General features: G+C 43.2%; 1 protein-coding gene across 7 annotated transcripts in view; it reads left to right on the forward strand.

Moving 5' to 3' along the window:
- fcho1 (FCH and mu domain containing endocytic adaptor 1) overlaps nucleotides 1-22,546 on the forward strand; it is a 52,203-nt gene that overhangs the window by 28,191 nt on the left and 1,466 nt on the right. For 2 of the 7 annotated variants that reach the window (XM_069153213.1, XM_069153218.1), the window contains exons 7-25: nucleotides 396-500; nucleotides 2,850-2,948; nucleotides 3,395-3,491; nucleotides 3,783-3,900; nucleotides 4,073-4,097; nucleotides 6,623-6,683; nucleotides 8,341-8,534; nucleotides 9,106-9,139; nucleotides 9,299-9,355; nucleotides 11,520-11,571; nucleotides 12,976-13,100; nucleotides 14,379-15,458; nucleotides 16,861-16,967; nucleotides 17,634-17,829; nucleotides 18,342-18,456; nucleotides 18,594-18,749; nucleotides 18,831-18,963; nucleotides 19,379-19,575; nucleotides 20,196-20,260. In XM_069153213.1, coding sequence (XP_069009314.1) covers nucleotides 396-500; nucleotides 2,850-2,948; nucleotides 3,395-3,491; nucleotides 3,783-3,900; nucleotides 4,073-4,097; nucleotides 6,623-6,683; nucleotides 8,341-8,534; nucleotides 9,106-9,139; nucleotides 9,299-9,355; nucleotides 11,520-11,571; nucleotides 12,976-13,100; nucleotides 14,379-15,458; nucleotides 16,861-16,967; nucleotides 17,634-17,829; nucleotides 18,342-18,456; nucleotides 18,594-18,749; nucleotides 18,831-18,963; nucleotides 19,379-19,575; nucleotides 20,196-20,260 — 3,016 coding nt within the window. The remainder of the gene's footprint in view (nucleotides 1-395; nucleotides 501-2,849; nucleotides 2,949-3,394; nucleotides 3,492-3,782; nucleotides 3,901-4,072; nucleotides 4,098-6,622; nucleotides 6,684-8,340; nucleotides 8,535-9,105; nucleotides 9,140-9,298; nucleotides 9,356-11,519; nucleotides 11,572-12,975; nucleotides 13,101-14,378; nucleotides 15,459-16,860; nucleotides 16,968-17,633; nucleotides 17,830-18,341; nucleotides 18,457-18,593; nucleotides 18,750-18,830; nucleotides 18,964-19,378; nucleotides 19,576-20,195; nucleotides 20,261-22,546) is intronic. The other 5 variants (XM_069153215.1, XM_069153219.1, XM_069153217.1 and 2 more) reach the window with 3 other exon arrangements.

Genomic DNA, 22,546 nt, shown 5'->3' on the forward strand with positions numbered 1-22,546 from the left:
CAGGCTGTGTTGAATAAATTAGTTGTTGCACCTCTTTCTTTGTCTGTTGTTGTGAACTGGAATTTGTTGATCAGAATCCTATAATGAGCTTTTGGATGTCACGTTATTTTTGTCTGTATGGTAAGCATAAAGTGCTTCATGCATCCTTCAGGAGATGAGAGTTTTACCGACCCTCATGTCAGACATAATTGAAATATATTTGATTTGTTCCAGTTAGGTAATCATTGAAAGTATCATTAGTGCAAACTGAATACAGAATGGACTAGTTGTAATTATGAGGCAGTAATTGTTCCCATTCACTTATCGAGCTATTCATTTTTTTTTTTTTTTTCGGGTTTGTGAATGAATCACTAGCCTAAAGGCCATTATTGTTCTCTTCCTTTTCTTTTCACTAGGCGGAGCTGAAGTCTAAGAAAGCGGCGGAGTCGTTCGCGGTGTGCATCGAGAAGTACAACCGCGTGGGAGGAGAGTTTGAGCAGAAGATGAGCGAGTCTGCACAGGTCAGCTCCGACTCCAGCTGGGCCAAGGGCCACTTTTTATCTCCCACCCTCGGACGAGGTGTTTTTTTGAAATATTTCTCCTTCATTTTGGTTTCATCTTCTTCCAACCCTCCCTGACTCACCGTCTCTGCTGCCTCCCACCACACAAGAACTCCATCTTTCATTTATTATACTACATCGTGCTTCCCCCTAAAAAGGAAACCTCAACCCCCGACTCCTAAACACCCACCCACACACACATCCTGCACCCGGCTCATGCTCATTACCCTTAATCACTGCCTCCACACTTCCATGGTTACGGCTGCTGTTTCCATGGAAATCTTCAACAAACCCCAATGAGTGCTTCTGTGTTTTACATTTGAAATGATGTCTGAAATCCTTGTGACCAATTATCCTTTTGAAGGAGAAGGTCTGGTCATAATTATGAGGGAGTATTTGGTACCTGGGAGAACAACACACGTCAACAGATGATGAGAGATGAAATGGAGGAAGACCATATAAATAGTAAACCGGTAAATCCGAGACCAGTGCTTTTTATTAGAGGAGACTGAAGACGATCAAATAGAAAACAAAATTAAAATTAAACACGGGTTGATGCTTTTTCCGTTCTGGTCTGGTTCGTAGTCACGCTGCCTTTTTATAACCAAACCACGTGCTGTAAACATGAAATCATTTGGACTGACAGGTAACACATCGATCGGACAGTTTTAATGAGTCTTATCATGCATCAACACTGAACATCATGTGACGGCAAGTAATGCAGCTCTTTAATCCTTCTTATTATGAGGCAACACGACCAAATAATAAAGCAGAGATACTTGTCTTGATTAATTTATTGTTTGTTTGTTCTATAAAATATCAAAAAATATTGAAAAATGTCTCAAATACCTAAACATAGTCCATTTTTAATAATAGAGAGCTTTTCTACACGTTTTGGAAACAAACTATTTTTTAGGCATTTAGATTGATTATCAAAATAATTAATGATTTTCCACTAATCAACTGATTGTTAAGCTGCAAACCACCGTGACGTAACACGTTGGTTTGTGAACCGACATTTTTAAAGCATTCAGTCGGGCATTCTGGTTGTCACCATCTTGGTTTTTGTAAGCCAGAAGTGAACAGTGACACTATGTCAGCCCGCCTTTTCCAGAAATCTGTCTGCACCCAAGCTGCTCTTTGAGGCAGAATATCTGATTAATTATGGAAATACTTTCAAAAGAACCACCAGAGCACTGATCAAAAGGAGTGAATTTAGGTAATGACACCATAATAACTGATTTTGTATTTCATGAGAGAAGTTGACGCTTTATGAATGGGAGTCTATTGGATCCAGAGGGTTTCTGAAGCCAAACCCAAGTGGCCCTCACTGGAATTGCACTTAGATTAATTTAGGCTTAACTTTTAAGAGTTGGATGCTATGCCCCTTTTTATATATGGTCCATGCTAATTTTTTTAAACTCTAGTCACCTACGAACACACTGCCAGAGTCCTTCCTTTCCTTTTGGTGTGCTGAGAGTGTTTTATGTTTGCTCTCTGTGCCCAGATTTTGCCGGGTTTAATTGGAGAAAAGGAACTGGCACAACTCTGCTCATAAGTTCACTTCCCCAACAAAAGCCAGAGGCACTATATCAAGACAATTCCCCTGAAGCAGACGGCGACAAATGAACTGGCTGAATAAAGAGCAGGATCAAACTTAAATACTAAATCCTCTCGAATTATCGCCGGTTTAACGACCTGGCATCCCCCAGCCTCTTCTGCTGGCTGACTGCCTCTCTGCATCTCAGCTCTCTGTCAAAGGATCTTTTCACTTTAGTGCATAACGTTTTTATTCTCTGTTTATAAGAATCTGGTTGCTTGTCTGAATGCACCTGAAACACACCAGAGAAAACAAATCTCAACAACCAGAGCAATAAACATGAAGAAAACACAAATCATATTCAACAAATAAAATCACACAAAACAGAAGCACCAAGTCAAAGATATTTACACAAATATTAAGAAAAGCCCGAGCAGATGTATGATGGAAAACTGGAATTTACCTCTTAGGACATACACACTGAATTTGCATTTGCATGTGCAGGAAATGTATATTTGCAGCATCTAAAAGAGCCTGTTTTTTTTTTCAAGTTGATGCTTTGATGTTAATTTATTGAGTTGTGGGTGGATTTAATGTGACTATGTGCCTTCATGGTGATGATGTAAAATGCTATTTAAATAAGATGAGAAGATAAATTATCCAACAGTGGATTTTTGAGGAGTTCACGTAGTAACAGGTTGGTTTTTTTTTTTACATTTTGTTTCACTGTCTTTGTTTGTTTGTGTGCGTACTTGTACATGTTTGAGTAGAAGTTTCAGGAAATCGAGGAGACTCACCTGCGCCAGATGAAACAGCTGATCAAAGGTTACTCCCACTCCATCGAAGACACCCACGTCCAGGTGGGACAGGTAGGTGGGAGCTGACGTAAAATCCTGCATTAATGATCTCCCACAAAAGACAGCAATTGTCCTTGCACTCTAAAAAACTGATTATTTTTTTTTATCTTTGTTTTTTATATATTTTTGTATAATAGCTGGAGTCCTCCAAGTAGAATTACTCTAATGTCAGTTATGAGCAGTCATTACCAGCAGATTTTTTTTGTTACATCCTAGCAGTTGTGTCTAGTTAAAGCTCTTGGTGATAACTTAGTGTAACAACAGTGTCACCCCAGTCAGATAGTTCGAATTGTTGTTTTATTCCTCCTGTTCAAAAATTTGTTGTATTAAATAGCAACAACGGGGTTCTTGCTTGCTTTTCAGAGGTGGAATAGTGAAAGCGTTATTACCATTTCTGATTATGATAATACTGATTATAAACCAAAAACAATAAATCATTCTGTTGTTCTCGGCTGCAGGTCCACGAGGAATTCAAGCAGAATGTGGAGAACATCGGCATCGATAACCTTATTCAGAAATTTGCAGAGCAGAAGGGCACGGGCAAAGAGCGGCCAGGTACAGTGAGCTCACAGAAATGACTGCCGGCACGTGTTCAGCAGGAAGGAAATAAAAGAATAAACTTACAACTTCAGCTGTTACGTAACAATAAAACTTCGAAGGCATCCACACTCAAGAGTAATGTAGAGGCTGAGTAATTCATAGTGGCATACTGCAACTGCTCACATGAATGCTGTTGTGTGTGTGTGTGTGTGTGTGTGTGTGTGTGTGTGTGTGTGTGTGTGTGTGTGTGTGTGAGAGAGTGAGATGGATGTTTCTTATTTTTGTCAAACTGCCTGTCGTCACTAGCTCTGGTTGGATTTGAGGAGTACATGACAGCTTTGGCACCCGAAGGTGGGAAAAAGAGTCGAGCAAAAGCCTTCAGGATCCCCGGTCTGGGCAAAAGGGACAAGGAGCCAGACTCCACGTGAGTGACACACACACACACACACACACACACACACACACACACACACACACAAAGAGCTCTACAAGTCCCGAACTTCTGAAATTATATTGTGAATTCTGTTCTTTGTCACAGTTTGTGTTATTACTGAATAATGAAAATAATTCCCGTGTGTTGTTTTCTGTATTTGCAGTGATTCAACTGTGACGGAGGCACTCGTGAGTATCGGAAATAAATTACATCCAAATACTGCGGCTCAAAAACCACTGACTCAATTATCAGTCCTGTCTCACTCCTGAATCTCCAGATATCCCTGCTGTAACACTTTAGAGGGCATCTACTCTGATGAAAACAGTGTGTGTTTGGGGTGTTTGTGGAAAGGTGATCACGGGGATCATGAGTGTGATAATGACGTGTCTGATGGTGTGGGGTTTCCCAGGTTTATTTTGGTACTTCTGGGAAGAAGTTTCTGAGATTATCTGTCAGCCAGAGGGGAAGTGTGTAACTGCATGTGAGAGCAACTGTGTTTGTTTGTGTACGTGATGGCCTGTGTACAAGTGGTGTAAGAGAGAGAGACTTGTGTTTGTGTGTGAAAGGGCTCTGGACGCTGCCAGAAAGTCATCTCAGGCAAGCCAGTTGTGTGTCTTAAAATAGAACCAAGAGGCAGCAGATAAAATGAAAACAGAACTGGACCCAAAACGGTCCCCACAGGTGAGAGGGGCTGACTGGGAAGAGTCCCTCAGTTCTATTAACAATGCTAATAGAAAGGGATCAATCAGTCAGATAGCATTGAAACCAGTTCAGAGCTTATGATGGGAAGTGAAAATATTATTGTCTACTAACATTAACGTGGAATCAGACAGTGAACTCTAGATCCCAGGACCACTAGCGCTGCTGTTATACACTTTCAAGGTAATTTTGTTTCTGACTGCAATCTGACAGTTACTAGTAATGTGAGCAGAAGTTATTTTAAAACATGTGACATAAATGCACTGTCACACTCCATTCACATTCAAGATAGAATGTAATACAAGTCAATTCAGTCCAGAAAGCGAGTTGCTGTCGTAAGATCAGGAGATGGAGCCCATTACAAAAACATATTTTCACCAAAACACTTGGAAGTCCTTTTGAGGGGACATTCACTTCACTGAATCAGTGGCTGCATGAAATTTAGATACAGCAGCCTGCATTACTTCAAGCTGCATTCACTGAAATCTGGTGTCTCTGGGGCCTCTTCAATGTGTAAATAAATCATGTTATTTGAACTGTATCAGTGTTTACGTTGCTTGATTAAATCGTATTTGTTTTGGAGTTTTCGTTTTGGCCTGCAGCAACTCTAGAGAAACATATTTGTCTCTTTCACTGTCAGACTTTCTTCAGCTGGTCACAAATCGTCTGTGTGCCGTTTGGTGCTGAGCAGGGAGCATGCACTGGTTCTGTTAGAGCTGAAGATGTGACCCGCTGTTGAAAACAGGGATGATTCAAGTGAGACTGAACAGTATAAAGAATACTTCAGAAGAGTGAATTTTCAGGCTGTGAAGCAGGGGAAAAAAATGCAGTGAAAGTGGCTGAGAGTTTAAAACGAGTAGCTGAGTTGGCAATTACCGTCACATCTTTTAATTTCAGAGCGATTTAATGATACAATAAAAAAAAATCAATCAGTCTTGACATAAAGAGTCTTGATCTTTAAATCTTTAGTGTGTGTCTAACTGTAAAGCGGTTGCGGCTGCCGTTAAGTTTATCTTCTCAAACTGACTTCTGTAACCTCATCACATTATCAACTACAATATTAGCTGGACTGTTCTGACTATTCCTGTATCAGATTTTCCTATAAAAAAAATATATCAATTGCGACACTTGGACTCATTATATCAACTTCATCTGTTGAGATCTGTTTCGTGAAATGTAATTAAATATCATCTTTCTAATTCCCCACTCGGTCTAAAAATACCAGCTCCAGCGTTGGTTCGATGTTCGTCTGGCTTTCCTCACGTCTTGTATTTAACTACAGTGACAGACATCCTGGCTTGACCGAGCTCAACAAGTGGGAGCATTTCACATGCGTTCGTCCCTAAAGAACAGAAAAATAATTCAGGAGCACAGTGTGCCAGTAAAGATGACAACCTACTGTAATTTTTTTTAACGTAAAAGTATAGGCTAAAAAGAAGACAACTTCCTGCTGGTTGTGGATACACTGTGCGCTTACAGGGGAGCCCAAAATATCTGCCTGTACCCGCATGCAACACACAACATTTCCCGTAGCTGTTTCGCAATAAAAGCTGATCATAAAAGATGGAAAGCTTTTAATGTGAAACGGTGGCTTTTATGTGTAGTAGGCATGGACCAATGTGGGATTTTGGTGGTGCGTCCCTTAGTGCGCGCGCACACACACACACAGTATAAATATCTATGTAATAAATCGTTCTCATTTGGAAAAACAGCGCAGAGCCGTGGTTGATTAAATGATTTAAATTAAACTCAAAGTGCACTTGTCGCTTCATCACACGACTCGTGTTCTTGGTGAGAACGTCACTGACTCACACAGTGTTTACCTTTTGTAGGCTTTGGTTATTCACTTACACTCTAATGGAGAGCTCTCTGTTGTGCATGTAATCTGAAGTGCTGAGTTACAGCGTATGATAAAGCACTTGTGTGTGTCAGATATGTGCCATTTGTCTCCGTGTTGCTGACCCAGCTGGTGTCTGCCTCCCTCTTTATCGCCTCTGTGTTTCCATTCATGCAGAATTCCCCCCTGGAGGTAGACGACGAAGGCTTCGTCATCCGATCAGACAGCACTCAGAATGATATCCTTTTTCTGCTCACGCGTGTTCGGTCCGGACATTTGGGGTCGCGAAACACCACTCTCTCTTTTTCCAACTCTTATCTTGTAGTAGTATAATAATTAATTATATAGATGGGTGTGAAATTAAAGAAAACAGAATCATCAACAGGTTTAGTCTGCTTCCAGAGCAGATGGAGCGCTCCTCGATTTAACAAGTCTTTTGAAGTGCACTGAAAGCAGGGACACCAGTCTTCTGACACGTTCCCTTTTTTCGTGTTTTGATGAGGGATGTTAATGTTCAGCTGGGTTGAGAACTGATAATGTTGAAGGCCATTTTAATACTTTACTTTTAATACGTTTTTGTTTTTTTGTTTTTTTCTATTTATCTGTGTCAAAAAACATTTTTATTTCCAATTTGATTAGATGGTGTAAACCAATAAAACACGAGAGCCTCCAGCTGTGGTGAATCCCTTTTATTAGCATTCAACATTTTCTCTGCCTTATTTAGTTCTTTAAAACATTAACAAATAATCAACATGCTCTTCATATGATGAAGTCTTAAAATAGTACCCTGTGGAAAGACTTTTAACAAGTTTAAAAAAATTGTCAGTCTGAACAAAATACAAAAACCCAAAGTTTTACAACTCCTCTAAATTCTGAAGCTGTAATTAGCAAATCTCCTGATGCATTAAATCTGCATCTGGTTGATTTTCTGTTAATCTTCTGTTGACTAACTGATGAGCTGAGCTGTGGGCTGAGCTTACACAAACATATGAAACACACCATCTGTTACATTAAAGTAAAGTCAGATAAACAGCTTTAAAATCAAATTCATTCTATGTCTTCATGTGGAATACCTGCACATTTCATACTCGGAAAGATGTGACAAACTTGAATCGGTCATGTGATGGACTCCGTTTGCACCAAACTAAACCTCATGAGATTTACCCTAAAACGACCCCTAACTGAGAGGGACTGATCAGCCTGACCTAACGAGGTTAAGTCAGGCTGAACTGAGCCTGACCAGCATGAGCTATGAATGACCCTCCCCCCTAACCTCGTACTCAAGTACTCAACGTCCTGGCTCCTCAGCTCTGATCCATTTATCACTCTCAGTCCTGACACATGCGAGATAACAAGTCTTCCTGCTTTTTTTGTCCTCCTATCGAGACACCCCCCCCCCCCCCCCCCCCCGCATGCTCAGAATCGACAGTACGCATTCATCAAAGATATCGAGGCGTACATAACGCACCGCAGGCACATGCAGCAGAGACCCGGCCAATATCAAGAGGAAGTAGAGGTGACTGTTTTGCAGCTGATGGTGCGGCAGGAAGTGTGACAGCTCTGACACTTGAAAACTCTGTAGTGCTTCTGCATCTACTTGTGTTTTGCATGAATGTTTGGTTGCTGCAGCTGTTTCTCTGTTCTGATTTTAATCAAATCAACATCTTTTCTCTTAATGGAAATCAGCATTTGCCTAAATAGTAATATTCTGCTGGTCAAAGATTCTTTGGTTTCATATTTGTTTTAATTTTGAAATGTTTTTTCACCAGAAGTCTCAAGCAGAGTTAGCTGATGCATAGTTTTGTTTCTCCAAACACACCTCCCAGACACCATCATTTCTCATCCCTGTTTGCAGTATGAGCATGTTCTCCTTGACCCTCCTCTCTCCCTCTCACGCTGCTCTGATGAGAAGGAGAACAACTTCTACTCCAGCGATTCGGACTTTGACGACGAGGAGCCCAAAAAGTTCCACATCCAGATCCGACCGGTGGCCAGCAGCAATCGCAGCAACTCCGTCGCCACAGAGAAGGAGCTGAAAGCCACCGTGGGGTCGCTCACCCTGCCGCCCAACAGAGGGGTACGGCAACAGGTTGTTTGTTTTTGTTGTTTCTACTTGACATGATGATGACATCTTATTTTAGCCCTAAACAACCACGAAAATAAGACTCCTCAAGACTGACTGTTGGCGTTTAGAAGTATCAAATAATACAGTTTTAAAGAAATCCCACAGAAAGACTAAAACAACCAACAAGTTTTGCCATTGTTTACTATAAGTTATTAAAAACACATCAATGAGCCACAATGTTGTATTTGCGGACATTTTCATTCTTTACGACAAACATTTGTACTGTTGTTTATTTTGAGGCAATCCTAAATACACTGTTCTGCTGCAAGAAATATTTAGTAGTGCACCAAATGCCTCTGAAAATACTTTTCTACCAATGTACTGTTTAATAACTAAAACCTACAGCGCTACAGTACATTTACTACTTTGTCTTTATGAGTAGGAACCAGTGTGTTCGTGGCTGATTGCCACAGACAGACAAATTATTTAGAGGGGCTAAAGCGTTGTTGGATTTGTTGACAGTAATAAAAATACAGAATAATCCATCACGAGTCCAGTATGTTGAAAAGTTGCACCTCTCTCTCTTGACTTTCAGGTGATAGTGAAGCGGCATTTCTCCAGTAAGTTCAGTAAGTTCAGTTGGAATGTTTGTGGAGTAATTTTGTGTTTATTGTGCAGCAAATCTCCTTTTCTGTAACACAAAGTGGTGAGAAATCTACTGTAATCTGTGCACTGCATCTCCGACCTCACGCTTTTGACAGCTGAAATCTTCCGATGCGTCTCTGCAGGAAACTTGACTACTGCAGGAGGCCGATCAGAAGAGGGCGAAGCTGTTGCCCACAGAGGTGAGTCTTCAATCTCACTGTCTGTTAGTCACTGCATCTGTTAGAGAACTCAGGCGAGTAGTGGATTATTATTTTTAGTCAGTTAAACCGAAAGTTAATCTGCAAATATTTTTGATAAATGGTTAATCCTTTTTAAAGGAAAATTTCAAGAAGAATTCTGCTTCCAGTTCATTAGACGAAAAGATTTGATGCTTTTCTTCGGCATACGGCCCATTGTCCCAAATTCAGTATTTTAGGTCTTGAGATGTTAGTAATGTGAAATGATTAACTCAGGGAATCTATGCAGGCAGTTTGAATGTTTTCTGACTTTCTTTAGCGCTAAAGATGAATTGCTTGTCAATGAAATAATTGCAAATTAATCACCACCGCAACAGTCAAAATATGATGACATGCGATCAAAAAGTTCAGAAACTGTTCCTGTTGCACACAAACAGAGCTCAGTATAATAATCCGCATGGAGCAGGGGGGAAGCTATAACATCTGTGAGTAACTCAACATCAGCACATGTGTTACACACATTTTTGTGACCACTGGTCCGCGTGCATTTGCGATGACACAATGGACCTGAAACTTGAGTAGAGAGAGAGGGAGATGTCAAATTTGTGTCAAACCTTCGGGCAACAGAAATAAGTTACAGGGTGTTGGAAAAATTACTCTTAGGCTTGGTTCAAAATCAAACACATCGGACATTTATTCTTGCAAGAAGGAACACATACATGCACCCTCAAAGAGAGGTGTCCAGCAAAAAAGGGCCCCCTCACTCCTCCGTAGGGCAGCTTTTATACAGTGGGACAAACAGTTGACAGTCACCCCCATTCCCTTTGTATCTGCTTTCGTATGGTAATACAGAGTTGGTTGTAGGTCACAAGATAAGGACACAGGGGAGTCGTCAATTAGATGCGGAAAGTAAAACAAAAGGAATCATTTGCAAACAGGAGAAACCCAAAGAGACTTTTCGGAGCCTGCTTGACAAGGGACTTTCCGGAGCCACAATGCAAACAAGAGGAAGAGACAAATCTTTTCTTTCCATCATATCCCTCCTGTTTATACAAAGTATAACATAACATGTACATAAAAAGGAAAAAAAACAAAAGAATCTTTCCATCACAAGGGAGACAAATCCCTGGTGGTGGGGAACAACGACTGTGTTGTTTAGGGGGAGAAACTTAGAGAACCCATTTGTAATCTCTTCACAGTTCATTTGCCCCAAATGTTTTCGCTCAAACTCCTCGAAACATCACAGACAACTGACCCTGAGGGTACGAATTCACGGTGCGCGATCACGCTCAAAATTTGATGTGTGCTTTCTGTTTGGTGGTCACCAAACGTTTGTAACTCTGTTGATCAAGCGACATAACTTGGAATACGCGCTCAGAAAAGTGATACCTCCCCCTTGCTCCGTGAATATCACTGCGTTGCGCTATGCTTGCGTGCAACAGGAAAACTTACAACATTTTGTTTGTACCTCATATTCTCTTTTTCCTGTGTTGGAGGTTTCAAGCTTCTGTCCCTTCATTTTTTGCTGTTTGCAATCTGAAAAGGTAAAAAAACAAAACAAATTCTCACACTATCATACAGCTGCATTTGGAGCATTTGTGGATTGATGATGCTATCGTGTAGCATCTCTCAACCTCCAGCCTGCTTAGCCCCCGTGTTTCCCCCTGGACAGTAGATTTCTTCATCGTCTGACCTTGCATTAGCAGCCACCCTCCATTAGTCACACCCGGCCCTCTGCTCGTGCTCCAAGCCGTGTTTTATCGATCGCCCACAGGTTTGGTAGCTGTCAGTAGGTTAGTCTGGAGTGGGAGGCTACAACTTGCTGCACTCCAGCAGCAGGGAGCCTCTCTCTTTTTAAATCCGGTGGCAGCAGGATGAATGATCAGCTTCTGATTAAAGGGGTAACTCTGCAGGGACAGCAGCGGTGGCCGGAGCTCAGCGAGACCGGGCTAATTACTGGTATTTATCATTGAGAGGGTAATGTCTGATGGGTTTTCCCTCGTGTCGCCTTATCTCACCCGATACCAGCCTCTGACAAAGAACACTGCTGCTGATTAGTCCTGATTAGGGAGCATCCTCTGCACTGAGTCACAGTGTCTCCTTGTGTGTGTGTGTGTGTGTGTGTGTGTGTGTGTGTGTGTGTTGTGTGTGTGTGGTCTCTGTACAGATGGAGAGCAGGAGGGCCTCTGTAGGTCCACCTCCAGCCCTGATCACAGCAGGTGAGATATCTTTGCCCTTCACGTCATCTCCTCCCAGCTTCTTCATATCTGTCTCTGAGCGGGCGCAGAGGTATATTTGGAGCTTAATCTGCGTCACCAGTGGCCTTTTCAGCGGTTTGAAGCTCTTCAGGCTTTCTGCTCACAGTCGTTCACCTGTCACCGTCCTTGATTTATTTTTGTCTATATTCTAGTTTCCCCTTTCGTCAGCCCATTTCTCTCACTGTTATTTCCCTCTTCTTCGTTTCCTCTGCAGCTCAGACAGAACTTTTCCTTTTACTTGGTTAAAGTTGTTTTCAGACAGAAGCAAGACCAAAGAATACACTGTGGCACTAGTGGCGATACATACACTACATGGACAAAAGTACGTGGACATCTAAAGTCAAAGTTGTAGGAATTAATCTGCAGCTGTAATGGCATCCACTCTTCTGGTGTAACATTTTAGAACCTGCCTGCAGGGATTAGCCACAAGAGCATTAGTGAGGTCGGACGCTGATGTCGGGTGATATGGTGTGCTCACTGTCATCAAGGTTCTGCTCTGTGCAAGCCCGTCAAACTCTTCTACACCAAACTAATATAAAAAAATATCACAGACTGTGTATTAAAGTGGTCGTAGCTTCCTGGTCTAAAAAAATGAGGCCAGTGCAAACTGCCATAAACTGCAATACCACCAAAGGCCTCTAGGGGTTGGCTTGAAAAAGGATCGGGCTCCATAGACTCCCATTCAACTTCTCTAGTGGAAAAAATTTACTGACTTTCCATTTCACAAGTTATTATGGTGTCATTTGCTAAAGTCACTCTTTCGTATTAGTTTTCTGGTGGTCCATCTGAAAATACTTCCACCATTAATCAGATATTAGCAGTGCAAAAGCGGCATTTTGGGCGACGTGTCTGTTTGATTGACAGGCCTGTGGTGCAGTCAGGTTTCCGCTATAAGTGGGCGGGGCGTAGTGTCCTCCACAGTTTGTCCAAATATGGTCACTTCTGGCTCCAAAATAGCACGATGGTGACGGCCAAAATAGCAAACTGGAACCTTCAGAACAGCAGTTCACAAACCAAAGGGTGACGTCACTGTTGGTTGTCGCTTTAGAAACTGACAATTTATAAATAGGAAGAATAGAAATGACCCTGCATAAACTTCAGGACATTTACAGAGGTGCACAGCAGGAAATAAACACTGGCTACATGTAGAATTGTATCTTTCCAGAAAGATACAAGAAGACAAATACTGTTCATTGCTCTCTCTCCTTCCCTGTCCTGCACTTTTTGTCTTTCTTCATGCATTTTTCACAAACCCCTAGTTTCCTCTTCTCTTCCTTACACCCACACTTCTGTCTTCACTTCTCCCTCCACCACTCCTCCGCTCTGCTTGATCTCCTCTTCCGTTTCTTCCCTGCTCTCCGTCAGGTTGAGTTCGACAGCGTCGGGCTCAGACAGTCTGTTTGGGCCGCCACTGGAATCGGCCTTCAAGTCCAAAAGCTTTGACAGCCGGGAGCAACTCAGAGAGCCGATCGCTTTTGGAGCTTCTGAATGTAAGACGAGTTGTGTGAAAGATATTCTGTACATTCATTTTGCAACGTGATGATATATTAATACTGTGTCAGCACAAAAATAAGACAACCCTCATTATATGACGCACTTTTTCCAACAGCAGAATAAATTTACAAAAGTATAAACAAGCGACAATGACACCCAAACGTAACACCCACAAATGATTTAAACAAAGCCAAACTAAAAATTCACAAAACAAATGAGAAACAAAAGTTGGCAGACCAGCAAATAATTCTCCATTATTACCCAGACATGCTGTATCTCTGTTGGCCGCAGCCGCCCACACGGCCTCTCGTTCTCACAGCGCAGAGATGTACAACGAGCCTTTTTAAAAAAAAAAAAAAAAAGTACTTTGAATAAAGTTCACGTTAAACCAAACTCAAGAGGGTCACATAAAAACACCTGCTCGGCATTTACGTTCAAATCAGTAAATAAAAAAAAACTAACTCAAAAAACAGCAAAAACACTTGAATAAATGGAGGGGGCATAATAAAAGGATTTTGTAAAATGATTAGACAATCATCAGTGGAAATTCTGCCCTTCGCGTCATCTTTTATGCATCGAAACATCATGTGTTTCCTGTTAAGTCTTTTAACTTCAGAACAAGCTCTGAAAAGATGAGTCCCCTCATCTGTTCTCGGAAATAGCTGAAACTAAAGGGAAGTCTTTGCAAAATGAATATTTTAACTGCACTCACTGAAGTCTCGCATTTGTGTAACAGCCTTTGATCCTCTGCATCGCCTCATCGCGAAGCTCATCACATATCTCCGACCAAATCTGTTACCTCTGAGCCTCCTGGTAATGACTGGAGGATGAGGGCTCTACGAAGTAATCTACAAATCAGGGTATTAGAGGTTTGAAGGTCGGAACTTGAACAGCGTAGTCGGAGACGATGAGGCACACTGGATTCGGAACGCAGCTGGGTGTTAATGTAGAGATCTCTGATGGTAAATGAGACCCAAAACAACTTTGAAAAAAATGGAGGTTGCATTATACTGGATGTCTGGACAGGTGTTCTCTCTAAATGCAACATGTAACATCCAGAAAACATATCCCCTTATATTTTTTTTGTTTTTTTGAAGAATGTAGCTACTGTGTCGTTGTTCTTACTACTTTGCCCTGAAACTTGAATTCACCACAGCTCATCAGGAGAGTCTAACGCCACCTTTACTCATTTTCTGTTTCCTTCTTTTATCGATAATCAGATTTACTGCTATGTGCTGATTTCCTGCGATCTGTATGTTTATTGTGTTTGTCAGATGCCGCCTTCTCGTCCGACTCCTCCTCTCCGGAGAACGTCGAAGACTCTGGCCTGGACTCACCTTCCCATCAGCCCCTTGGGCCGTCCCCTGAGCCGGTGGGCTGGGCAGCTTGGCCTCCTGTGTCACAGAGTAAAGAGCAGACACAAACACTGGGGCGACCGGCGGACCCTTTCCTCTCGGCTTTCCGTGACCCCTCCCCCGGCTGCAGCCCCCACCCGCAGGACGACCCTGCCGGCGTCTGGTCCATCGCCGCATCACGCCCGTCTCGTGTCCTCCCCGATATGGACCCCTCGTCGATGCGGTTCCCTGCTTTCTCTCAGTCCCTCCCCCCACCTGAGATGGAGTTGTCGGTGTGGAACTGCAAACACATCCCACCTGAGGACCCCTTCCTTGCTGCCTTCGAGAGGTCCGTCACCCAGGAGACATTGAACCTGTCCGACGCCTGGTCGCGCCCGCCGCCCCGCCCCACCCAGGAGGGCAGGGGAATGGAGGTGCGAGGAGACCCGTTCTCCATCACCCTCGCCGACACCAAGACACTCCCAACCCCTTCCGCTGCCTCTTCGTCCTCCTCCTCCAATCGTAAGGACAGAGACAGGAAACGAGACCGCAGTCTGCCGCCTCCCATTTCCTCCGATGACCCGTTTGCAATCACGATGATTGGCAGCCCGACGCACCAGTCGACGCTGGCTGCAGCCGCCGGGTTAATCCCTCCAGACAGCAGCAGCAGCAGCAGCAACAGCAGCAGCGGCTCTGCCAAAAGCAATAGACTGGGACTCGACGTTAACTCGAACTCTTTACCGTCAGCTCAGCCAAAGAAGGAGCTGATGCACTGGAACTCTGTCCACAACCCGTTCAGTGAAGTCGTCGGCTCCAAATCACAGGAGGGAGGCGGAAAAGGAGGAGGAGAAGGAGGAGAGAGGAGAAAACATCGATCGTCAGAGAACGAGCCACGCAGGAACGCCCCTCCGCTCACGAGGCATTCAGGACCCCAGGAGGATCTGTGTTTCTCAACAGACAAAGATCAGGACTGTCTGGACCTGAACACTCAGATCACCTGCACTCTCGGCTCTCACAAGGGTACTCAATTTCTTCTTTTCCGATGGCATTTAACTTTTCACTCATCATAAATTTCCACATTAAAATCCAGCAACGTGGGCAGCAAGAATAAATTAACACAGCTTTGAAATGACCCGTAGTCTCCTACAGCAGCTTCCAAGTATTGTGCACATTTTCACTGCCTTAAATGTAAAAGTAAACGGGTAGAAATAATTAATTCTGTGGATCAGGGTACTGATTTCTAATGACGGCACACCTCTGCAACCACACAGCTTTGACTTTTAATTATCCGGTATGAGGCCTAATCTTTCCATCAGGGGTCTGCCTGGTACGCCGTTCATTATGGGCTAATTCAGCCAAATGAAACCCCCGTAAAAGGTCAGGGTGGGGCTTTTATTTTCACGATTACTACTGCGTTCCCTCACTATATTTCTGTTTCACTTCACATTTACCTTTGCATTTCGTGGGACCCACATAAATGGCTGAGCTGTAACATGATACAGTGTCATGTGTTGTGTCATAAAAGTAGAGGTCTGCTGTGACCACAGTGAGAGTCGGTGCGCCGTCAGCTGTGTCTGAACCACCGCATTTAGAAAGAAGAGTAGAGGATCTGGTTGACCAGCTCTGTGACTGAGGCAGACTGAAACGGACTGTAGTTCTGAGTATGACTGCAGATTTGCGATGATATCGCTTCCACTCTCACTGCTTTGGTTGTTTTGAGCCCGTCTGTTGCAGACTAGTTAAAGGGTGTAACACGGACTACACGCAGTGGCTGCGTGTGTGCAGTGACGGTTTGTCTGGCTGAGCGTTGTATTGAAGCCTCTGTATTCCTGAGCTCTTGCGACGTGTTGGTAAAACATCTGTCACAGAAGCACTGCGGCTTCAAATAGTAACAGCTGCACGAATCTGCAGCACCACAGAGCAGCCACAGCTTCACCTGTCACCGCCGCAGCTCCGCTCTCAGCCAGCCGCTTGACACCGTCAGAGATCTGCCTTTTTAAAATGAGGAACGAGCAATGAAGGCGTCATAAAGTGTCACATCATCTCTCCTTACTGAAGCGTCTGCAGAGTGTTTCCCTTGTTTTATAAACTGGAGTGGACCAACACACCAACTGTTCATACGCTTTAGAAGAAATGCAAAAGTTAATGTGACGCAACACAAAAATAATCCAGAAAAATTAATTCTCAAAAAATTGTCAATTAATTGGGTTCTGCATCTAAAACTAATCTACAAATATTTTGATAACTGATTAATAATTGAAGAAAATCTCTGGCGCATGATCAGACACCAACAGCTTCTTTAATCGCTCAGTTAAACCACAACAAATCAAATGTTGGTGCCAGCTTGTGTTGGCAGCGAGGTATTTTCCTGCTGATTTTAGAGGACGTCTGTCTCTGATTTGTGTATCTGTGTTCCTGGTAGGCTCCAAACAGAACTTCAGACAGGACACAGCTGAGGCGCTCGCAGCTGCTCCTCAGAGGGCGACCCGGGCCAAGAGGTCTTCGGGCCGACTGAGCGGCTGTGAGAGAGTGAGTACCAGTCATGACTTAAAGGTCTCATATTTTATACTTTTCTGGTATCTTATTTCCACTCTTGATATGCATACAAAGATATTTTTACGGTTTTAAATGACAAAACACATCTCGATATAGTTTTACTTCTCCTCTCATAAGCTTTTCTCCAGAGCTCAAACAAAAACAGGCCGTTTTGTGTCCGTCTCTTTAAGTCGCATTAATCTCGACGAGCTGCTCCTCTGATTGGCTGACTCTTTTCTGAGTGACACGCTCCCGGGCCAGTCACGGGTTTTCTTCAATGTAGAAGTTTGCCAGCTCTTCAACGGAATGACTCCTAGATGCTTTGTTCCACATTAAAGCTTGGGTGGACACACGAGCCCGAGTTTGTGACATCACAAACTTACGGAAGTCCGAACAGCACGGTTACCGAATGCGGTCTGTGCGCAAAAAAAACCTCCTGAAACTTCTATTACCTGTGAAGTTTCCAAAAGGTCATAATTGTAAATATTTAACCAAATTCATGTTTTCAGTACTGTTGTTTGGCCTTTTATAAGACCACGGCATGTAATGTGGCTTAACCGGACCAAGTCTAAACTTAATGTAAACGTGTGATCACGTAGAAGCATCATCTGTGTGAAAATAGCCCAAATACTGACTCCGCTTCATCCCTGCGTGCGTCAGTCCCGGTCACTGTGCTCCTCCCCGCTGCCGGAGCCCAGCCCCTCCTTCACCTCCTCCTCCTCCTCCAGCCCCAGTGAGTGGGGGCCTCGCGCCAGGGACGGCGAGTGGGGGGCCCAGAAGCGAGCGGCCAGCCCTGCCAGGGTGGGACAGGTTTCGCCGCTGCCCTTCAAGCACCAGGACCACCAGCAGAGGCAGCGTAAGACGCACAAGTCCACTTTTAAAGTTAAACTTCAAGATGCCCTTTGGAAGTAGCAGAATTATTTATTTTTAAGCGGAGATAAATATACTTAACGGTAGAGTTTGTTTGTATATTTCAAAGAAGACCGGTACCATTTACATATAGAGACACTCGACTTTAACTGATGCTCCCAGTCAAGAAAATAATCCCGCAAATAACCTCCGGTAAAATCACAGATTGTTGTTTTTACATTTTAGGGTTTTTAATGTGTGAAACAAAAGAGATGTGACATCCCAATTAGTGAGCTTTACAAGTGCTGACTGGTGGATTTTGTTACCTTCTGACAAAGCCAAGCCGGCCGTTCTCCCTTGTCGCCGTTCTTTGTGCTAAGCTAAGCGAACTCCCTTCGTATTTACTGTACAGACACAAGACCGTGAGCATATTTTATGCACGTTTCCTAAAACGTTGGACTGTTCTTTAAAGATGGCGTGGCTCATATTGACAGCAGATTTATCACGTGATCTCCACAGTGCACCTGTCCAGAGGTCCCAGTCCCATTTCCCTCAGCACGCAGGAGGCCTGGCCGGTAGCAGCGGCCATCACAGAATATATCAATGCCTACTTCAAAGGTGGACAGCACAACCGGTCTGTATGATTCTCCCTGTTTTACACTAATAGCAGAAAGTTTGCGTGTTTTCTGTTGATGAATGTTTGTCGACGGATCGGAGTAAGAAAACACAGCTGATTTATTTTTGGTCTGTGCGCTTTTCTTCTTTCCTCAGCTGTCTCGTGAAGATCACCGGCGACCTGACGATGTCCTTCCCAGCAGGCATCACCCGGATCTTCACGGCTAACCCCAACGTTCCTGTGCTCAGCTTCAGACTGGTCAACATCTCCAGAATCGATCACTTCCTGCCCAATCAGAAGCTGCTCTACAGGTCAGCTGCCGTCCGCGTTGTGTGTCACGGACCCCCGTCCACTCGAATCTACATCACTCCGTTGTCTCCGCGTCTCCGCAGTGACCCTTCTCAGAGCGACCCAGACACCAGAGACTTCTGGTTTAACATGCAGGCTCTGCAGCTCTACCTGCAGAGAGAGGCTGAACTCAACCCCCAGGCTTCGTACTACAACGTCGGCCTGCTCAAGTATCAGGTCGGGATTTAAATGGAGGACTCTCACCCGTTCTGCTTCTCATCCTCCTAATCCTTCTCCATTTTCCCTCAGGGGTCTTTGAAGGTGTCATTTAAAAACGTCTGTGAGATAATGAAAATGCACCGTCATGCTTCTTATTAAGAATGGTCTGAAAAGAATTTATTAGTTTATACGTTTTAGGGGAAAATAGGAGCTTCCAAAGCCAAAATAAACCTCATTCACTGTTCATTTGTCATTGGGAAATCTCCTCTTCATATCAGCTGAGGTCTGATTTCATTTCAAATTTACAAATTATTTTCACCATATTCAGCATATCCCCCATGGAGCCATATATTAACGTTTTTATTGACGTGGATGCTACTCTGGGCTCTTCATTTGAAAGTCTTTCAAACTGTAAGCCTCCTTGCCTCCTCAGGTGTCGTCTCAGGACCCTGGTCGGGCTCCCCTCCTGCTGTCGGCCGAGTGTCAGCGGAGCGGCACGGTGACCCGGGTGTCCCTCGACTATCACTGCTGCCCCGCCACCGCGCCCTCCACCCAGCTCACCGCCGTGCAGGTGCTGCTGCCGCTGGACCACACTGCCACAGACCTGCAGTGCCAGCCGCCCGCCTCCTGGTGAGCTGCGACGGTGTGGTGATGATGGATAATGATGATGATGATGGATAATGATGATGATGATGATGGATAATGAGTAGTTTCTGTCTGCCCTGAGACTGCCCTGTTATTAACCTGATAAATGCAATCAAGAGGATTGTCGTAATGCACAAACAGAAGCAGAGCTGCTGGCTAATGAGAAGAATGAAGGGGGAATTTGATTTTAATAAAAGTTCTAACGTGATGACAGACGACTAAAGAACAAGATACGCATGTCGGGCTGAGTCTTTATTGTCTTAATTTCCCTTCAGATTGGAAATTTAAATCCACTTAAGTTGTTTTTTCTAACAGTTAAAATTATGATAAATGAGTCGGGAGGGCTACAAGATTTACTGCTGAATAATGTTCAGTTGTGAGTTTTATTCTGTTTATGATCATTTTATAGTGACTATATTTTGATTTTGGAGCATTAATGAGACATGTACTTCCCTCCTGAAGCATTTCTCAATTTTTTTTTTTTTTTTTTTGGTCATTTTATAGACTAAATAAACAAGAACATTATATAGAATATTCAATGACAATTATAATCGGATCACTGCGGTGGATTTCAGGCCTCGGTGACTTTTCTTTTCCCTCTGCAGGAACGCTGAAGAACGACGGCTGCTGTGGAAACTGCCCAACCTTTCCCCGACCAACCACAGCAAAGGTCAGGAGTTCTGCTGCTGCTCTTTTCACCGCTCTGCTTTTCTTCTTTAACCCTCGTTGGACATGGAAACTTTGACTCGAAAATTCTGCTCACTGGAAAGCGAGACTGCAAGATCCGGGGGCTGGTTGTCATTCAAAAATGTTCCGTACCGGTTCCTGAAAAAGATCCATTTAAACAAAAAGAAAATGACATACAAATATTTAGTTTTCATGCGTTTTAGAGCGGGAAGAGTGTTTTCTGTTGCTGCAATGCCTCCAAACTAAACGCCTCACGGGGGTAGACGCTACAATTCACCGATGTTCCCTAAACGCCTCGCGTGCAGGTTACCACAGATGCTACAATTTACTAATGTTCCCTGAACGCCTCACGTGCAGGCTGTCAGTCGCTACCCAGCTGGCTGTGCACAAAGCCTCCAATTACTTCAGCCTGTAACTCGGACAGGTGTGTGGCCAAAATGTGTTTCGATAAGAGTAAAATCTGGAGTTCTAATGTGAGATTGAACTGAAAACGTAGTAATTCCCTTCACGCTGGCGGCCCACCAAGCGGAGCCGAGTAGATCGGTTCACTGATGAGATTTACTCCTGCATAAACGTAGCAAAAGTTATGCATTTTAAAATGAAAACATGTCACTGGTGATGCAGCTTGGGTATTGCAATTTGGTTTCGAACAACCAGGCAATTTTCTATTTGGTTGGTGCCAAAACCTTTGGCATAAATCTTCATTACCCAGCTCTACCCGCACCCTGATGTCTACCTGACCGTCTCGACCCGTTTCCCGTCTATCAGTTCACTAGTTGTCTTCTTTGAATTTGTTGTCAACGTCATCGCCTCCTCGTCAGTGTCACATCTCCACGTCGTGTCGAGACAGATGTAGAAATGAGCGGGAGAGATCTTTCTCTCTCTCGACAGCCGAAGCCTGAATCGTTACCTTTTTAACAGCAGCATTAGCATTTGAACGTGGCAGCTGCTCTCCTCAGCCTCTTCAGATGAACAAAATGAGAGTGAAGGTGCCTCTTAGTGCTGAACTAACAAAGACTCCTAAAATATTCACACTTTATTCGGCATCGGACTGATTGTAGTTCATATTTCAGGTCTTTTTAATGGTACACAAATGCGAAACCATATGATAAAAGGTTTTCTGGCTTCCTTTGAGCTCTGGGTTTGCTTTGCCTTTGTGCTTCTTTGTATCAAGACACCCACATTTCTTCTTTTTTGTTTTATCCTTTTTCTTTTTTTTTTTCATCTAATGATATATTATTACCTCGGTGTGAAGTAATGGGATTGTCGAAGAGTGAACGAGAAACTATTCAGAGCCACCGGTGATGGATGGGATGATAAAGGCAGAAAACGTTTAAAGTTGGGAGGACTTCTCTGGTTTATGAGCCTCTGACGAAAACACTGAATGGTCGCCATGACTCCTTCCTGTCCCTTCAAAGTGATTTCCTGCGCAATGTCTGCTTCTTCATCACCAACGTGTTAAAAGTGCAGCTTTGCATTAATACTGCAATTAATTATTTCCGCCCGACGTCTTGTAAACGGAAGCAGACGTGTTGGAGGAAATATTTTTCACCTGAACGGGGACTGAAAAGGAGCTTTGCAGTAGCTCGTCCTACAGTAATTAGTGTTTCGCCTGATATTCTTTTACACTGCATGTCTTCATCCATACATAATATATCCATCAGAAATAAGATATTTGTGACATTTACGTACGAAGGCTCGTCATTATGAACTCTTGCTTGAATTGATCATTTGCAGGTTAAAAGATGGTGAGACTGAAGGTTTAAACCAAGCTTAAAATTAAAGTTTAGCGATGATATATCACTGCGGTTTAACATTATTTAAATGACTTTATTTCAGTGTGAAGCAGAGTCCTAATTCGATTTGGGGGGGGGGGGGGGTAACTAACAAGTATTAAACAATCTGCATTATTTTTGTCAGCAAAACATTGTTACTTTGGATTTTTTTTTTTTTTACTGTCACGCGTGAGAAGAAATAGCATCAAATCCTCATATTTGAGAAGTAAGAAACTGCAAATATGTGACATTTTTGCTTTAAAAATGTCAAATGATTATGCAACTGTCAAAATAATTTCTATTTCATTAATTGAAAAATCAATTTATGCAGTTTCAAGCTAGATTATACTCCTAACCAGAGGCTCCTGACAACAGACAAACAACTTTATCCCTGCTCTGTATATATATATATATATATATATATCTGTATAGATATATCTATAGATATAGATAGATATATCTATAAATATATATAGATATGTATCTGTATCTTA

The sequence above is a fragment of the Embiotoca jacksoni genome, unplaced genomic scaffold (assembly GCF_022577435.1).
Source record: "Embiotoca jacksoni isolate LCO1_2020_lvr unplaced genomic scaffold, fEmbJac1.0.p SCAF_19, whole genome shotgun sequence".
In the NCBI taxonomy this organism is placed as follows: Eukaryota; Metazoa; Chordata; class Actinopteri; family Embiotocidae; genus Embiotoca; species Embiotoca jacksoni.